At 54.1% G+C, this 4,642-nt stretch overlaps 1 protein-coding gene across 1 annotated transcript; it reads right to left on the bottom strand.

Annotated features, from left to right (window-relative positions):
* Nucleotides 1-1,008: 1,008 nt before the first annotated feature.
* F2rl3 (F2R like thrombin or trypsin receptor 3) lies at nucleotides 1,009-3,037 on the bottom strand. The gene is made up of 2 exons (XM_021660662.2): nucleotides 2,683-3,037; nucleotides 1,009-2,433 (listed from the first exon to the last, which is right to left on the bottom strand). Exons 1-2 carry the CDS (start codon nucleotides 2,786-2,788, stop codon nucleotides 1,355-1,357), a joined length of 1,185 nt encoding a protein of 394 aa, XP_021516337.1. The 5' UTR covers nucleotides 2,789-3,037; the 3' UTR covers nucleotides 1,009-1,354.
* Between the last annotated feature and the right edge of the window lie 1,605 nt (nucleotides 3,038-4,642).

Here is a 4,642-nt window from a genome sequence, read left to right as displayed (position 1 = left end):
CGCCTTTGGGGTTAGGGGAGGACAGGATAATAATCTTGGACACAACAAACTGTCATGCATGCTCATGCCCCAGCATGTATGTTATAGTCAAAGGACAAATTGCCAAAACAGGTTCTCTCCTACCATGTAAGTCCAGGGAATCAAACTCAGCTCCCTAGCCTTGGCAGAAGTGCCTTTTCTCACAGAGCCAGATCACCAGCCCACTCACACTCCGTAAGTGTGAAGGAACACCAAGAGCAGAGAAGCCAGGTGGGTCCAGGAATTTTCATTCTCCCCCTGCAGCATCTTAGGACAGTCACAACAGAGTACTGGAAAGGGCCCAGGAGGCTTTAAAAATTAAGCATAGAGGGCAAGCAAGCACCTGCTGTGCATGCGTGAGGACCTGAATCTGGATCTCCAGGCCTAGGTGTCAAACCTAAGTACAGAGAAGCGGCAGAGGCCAGAGATTTGCTGGCAGGCCAGCCACAGGCAGTGAGTGTCATATCCCAAGAGACCTAATCCCAGAAATTCAGGTAAAAGCTGTTGCGATGGCTTAGGAGATAAGAGCACCGCTGCTCTTGTTGAGGATCAGGGTTCCATCTCCAGCACCTACATGACAGCTCACAACCAGGTGTGCACCCTTTCCAGGGTCTCCAACACCCTCCTACGACCTTCGTAGGCACTGGGCACACACGTAGTACAGAGGCACAGGCAGAAACCAGCACATGTGAAATATTAAACAAAAAAAAATTAAAGGCAGAGAAGGAATTGAGAAAAACACCTGTCACCCTCTGGCCTATCCGTGTGCCCCAAGTTCATTCGGATGTGCAAACACACCTACACTGTGTAGACACACACATTCCAACACAAAGATTTGAGGTTTGTTGCCTCACAGTTACGAAAGGGTGTCTAGGGCTAGGTTTCTCTGAAACTCCGAGGGAGAAGCCACCTTACTTCTGGCTTCTGGTGACCCCAGATACCTCTAGTCTTCCTTAGCTAGTGACCTCATAACTCTTTCTGCTTCCATAGTCACACGTTCTTGCCCTGTGTCACTGTATCCAGTGTTTTATTTTGTTTTAAAACAGTCTCACATAGCATAGGCTAGGTCCATTCACTTTGTAGTCAAAGATAACCCTGAGCTCCTGATGATCCCTTCCCTCCACCTCCCTAGTGCTGGGTGACAGGCTTGCAGCACCCGGGCCCATGGCTCTCCCTTAACAAGGGCTTTGGCCATCAGCCCTTCTCCTGTGGACCTCAGCTCCACTAATGACAACTGCATTTCCAAATAAGGTCATGTCCTGAGCGTTCAGAAGGCATGTAGTTTAAGGGGAGATCCCGTCAACCCTGAATGCTCCCTTCCTTCCTCAGCCACCAGTCACAGAAGCGTAGAGGAGCAAATGGCAGTCCCTCGGCTTCCAGCCTCCCTGGAGGCCTGAGAGGAGCTGCTGGCCTCTGGCTGACAACACAGCATGGCCCGTACCTTGTCTCTGAACTCGTGGGACACATAGTAGTAGATGAAAGGGTCCACACAGCTGTTGAGAGTGCTGAGTGCCAGGCTGGGCATGTAGGCTCCGTACAGATCGCCCCAGGCCTCCGGGCTTGGGTCCGAATAATGGAGCAGCAGCAGCACATTACTAGGTGTGAAAGAGGCCACTGCCGAGGCCAGTACCAGGGCTGTCAGTCTGAGTGCATGGCCATAGCGCTGGCCATTGGCTGCCAGCGCACGGAGGGTAGCCCCATAGCACAGGCCCATGGCCAGAAGCGGCAGGAAGCAGCCCAGGACAGCCAGGCAGGTGAAGGCCGGTCGCCAGTGGGAGGCCTGCTCGGCCAGGGGCAGCACATCATGACACAGCATGCGATCAGAGCCAGCCAGCCGGAAGGTTTGCCGCTGCAGAGTGAGAGGCAAGGCCAGGGTGGCTGCAGAGAGCCAGGACACCAAGCAGAGCCCAGCAGTGAGGCGCTGCCCACGTAGTGCACGGGCCCGCAGAGGGTGCACCAGGGCCAGGTACCGGTCCAGGCTGACTGCAGCCAGCAGCAACACTGAGCCGTACATGTGGCCATAGAGGGTAGCTGTGGCCACCCGGCAGGCGGCCTCCCCGAATGGCCAGCGCTGGCCACGCAGGTGGTAGGCTAGTCGAGGGGGTAGCACTAGAGCCAGCAGCAGGTCTGCAACTGCCAGGTTCATGAGCAGAACAGTGGATGGCAGGCGCGGAACCCTTGTGGCCAGCACCCACAGTGCCAGCCCATTGGCAGGCAGCCCCACGACCACCACCAGCCCATAGAGGGCAGGCACCAGCCTTGTGGGGATCCACCCCAGCAGCAGTGCTTGTGAGCTGGCTGGGAGCTCCAGGGTGTCACTATCGTTGGCACAGGACTTGCCCGGGAAGCCTCTCGGATGAAGCTGGTCTGGGGATGGCGACTCTTTGAGTTCTGCTGTGGGACCCAGCTTGCCTTCTGGGGAAGAGAGGAGATGTCAGTCAACCCAGGCCCTGCCCTGCCTTGGGGAACACAAGGTGCAAAGAAAGTGTGTTTCAGGCACTGTGGGTGCCTCAGTGTCCCCACTCCAGCACTCAGGAAACCTTGACTGGTGAATGAAGGACACAGCCCAGCCCAAGGGCTCAGGGATTAGGGACCTGAGGGGGTAGGCCTACCCAGCTGTAGCTCTATTTCTGACCCACCCCTCCAGGGGACAGAGTCACTCACCATGGCCTTCTTCAGTACTCTCTCCATCATCATAGACGCTGGGAGTCTGGGTGCCCTCTGCCAGGCTGAGCCCCAGCACCAGTGGACACAGCAGCAGCCAGCACATGCTGCCGGGGTCAGGCTGTTTCTAGGCTGCATCCTCGAGCTTCCTGCCCTGTCAATCCCACCCCCAGCTTCCGGAGCCCCAGAAGAGAGCAACTGTACCTTGGGAAGATAACCCTACAGTAGAGCTCCCAGCCCCACAGACCCACTGGGGTCTGCTTGCTCACCCTGAAGCCCATGGAAGGTCCTTGTGTGCACTCAGGAGGCCTAGGTATCCTTCCCAAGTTTCTGTGCCTCTTCAAGATGCCTCACAAGGAACTGGGTCAAGGATGGAGAAAAAGAGTTCTGGACTTCAGCCCCACCCCCATCTCCTATCACATCTTCACAACATCCCCCACCCAGTGCAGGAAACATCTGTGGACCAAGTGCTCACTTCCTGCCGGCTAGTCACACCGCTCTTGTTTGGATGACAGTCTAGTCCTCCTCCAAGTCACAACCTTGTGGGGCTCTTAGCCCTTCCAGAAGCCACCCACTACTTCCTATCTGTGGCTGGCAGGACAATAGCCCATCCCAGGGCATCCTGGCTCTGTCGGAGCAGGCCAACAAAGGACAGCAAGATCACAGTAGGTGAAGGTGCTTGCCACCAAGCCTGATGGCCAGAATGCAATATGCAAGACCCACATAGTAGAGGAAGAGAATGTGCTCCCCTCAGTTGTCCTCTAGCCTCCATGTGTACACCTTAGCATCTGTGCACAAGCGTGGGAGCGCACACAGACAAGGGTGGGTACACACCTTTAATCCCAGCACTCCAGGAAGCAGAGGCAGGTGCATCTCTGTGAGTTCAAGGAAAGCATGGTCTACATAGTAAATTCCAGTTCAGCCAGGGCCACATAGAGACCCTGTCTCAAATAAATAAATACATAAACAAATAATTGTATGTAACAGAAAATTAAAGGCCATATCAATAACTGTTGCTTCCCAGAGTACCTCAAATCCTCTTGTGGGGTGTACCGTCTGGTTTTGTGTCAACTTGACACAAGCTGGAGTCGTCAGAGAAAGGAGCTTCAGCTGAGGAAATGATTGATGAGGGAGGGCCCAGCCCATTGTGGATGGTTCCATTCCTGGGCTGGTGGTTCTAGGTTCTATATGAAAGTGGCTGAGCAAGCCAGTAAGCAGCACCCCTCCATGGCCTCTGCATCAACTTGTGCCTCCAGGTTCCTGCCCTGCTTGAGTTCCTGTCCTGACTTCTTCAGTGATGAACCAGCAATGTGGAAGTGTAAGCCAACTCTCAAGTTGCTTTTTAGTCATGATGTTTTGTCACGGCAAAACCCTAAGATGGGGCACCCTGTCCTATGGATGCCTCCTTTATCCCAGCTCTTTCCTGGTTTACAGTAAAGAGAGGTACCAGTTGAGGATAGCGGAGGCCTGTGCTCTTATGTAGACCTGACACTGAATACCTGCTCTAAGAGTCTATGGACCTTTGGAGGCACTCGTCACTGGTCCTCAAAGCTACAGGCATAACTTGTGAGGAAGGTGGCCATGATGCTGCAGAGAGCCCCTGATATGCCTTGGTACAACTTTAGTTGCCACAGGCACTGCTCAGTGGGGACCCAGTGTTCGGATGAGGTGGTAGCCATGCCTGTCACCCCGGCACTTGGTAGGCTGAGGCAGGAAGAATGCAATTTCTAGGGCAGCCTGAGCCATGTAATGAGAAACAACAAGTTAGACCTCTGGCCTCCACATGCACACACACAAAGCTTTCTGAAAAGAGGTGGGGAGAAGAGAAAGCGAGAGGAAAAAAAGAAACTAAGGTTCAGAGAGGCAGCTACACAGCAGTCTGAGGGGATGAAGGTCAGTGCCATACTACATGCTCAACACCCTAGATTCGTCTAGCAACGTTAAAAATAAAAGTCTGCCT

The sequence above is a fragment of the Meriones unguiculatus genome, chromosome 7, assembly GCF_030254825.1.
Source record: "Meriones unguiculatus strain TT.TT164.6M chromosome 7, Bangor_MerUng_6.1, whole genome shotgun sequence".
NCBI lineage: Eukaryota > Metazoa > Chordata > Mammalia > Rodentia > Muridae > Meriones > Meriones unguiculatus.
Note: the sequence above shows the minus strand (reverse complement) of the source record. Positions and strands in the feature narration are given on the sequence as shown.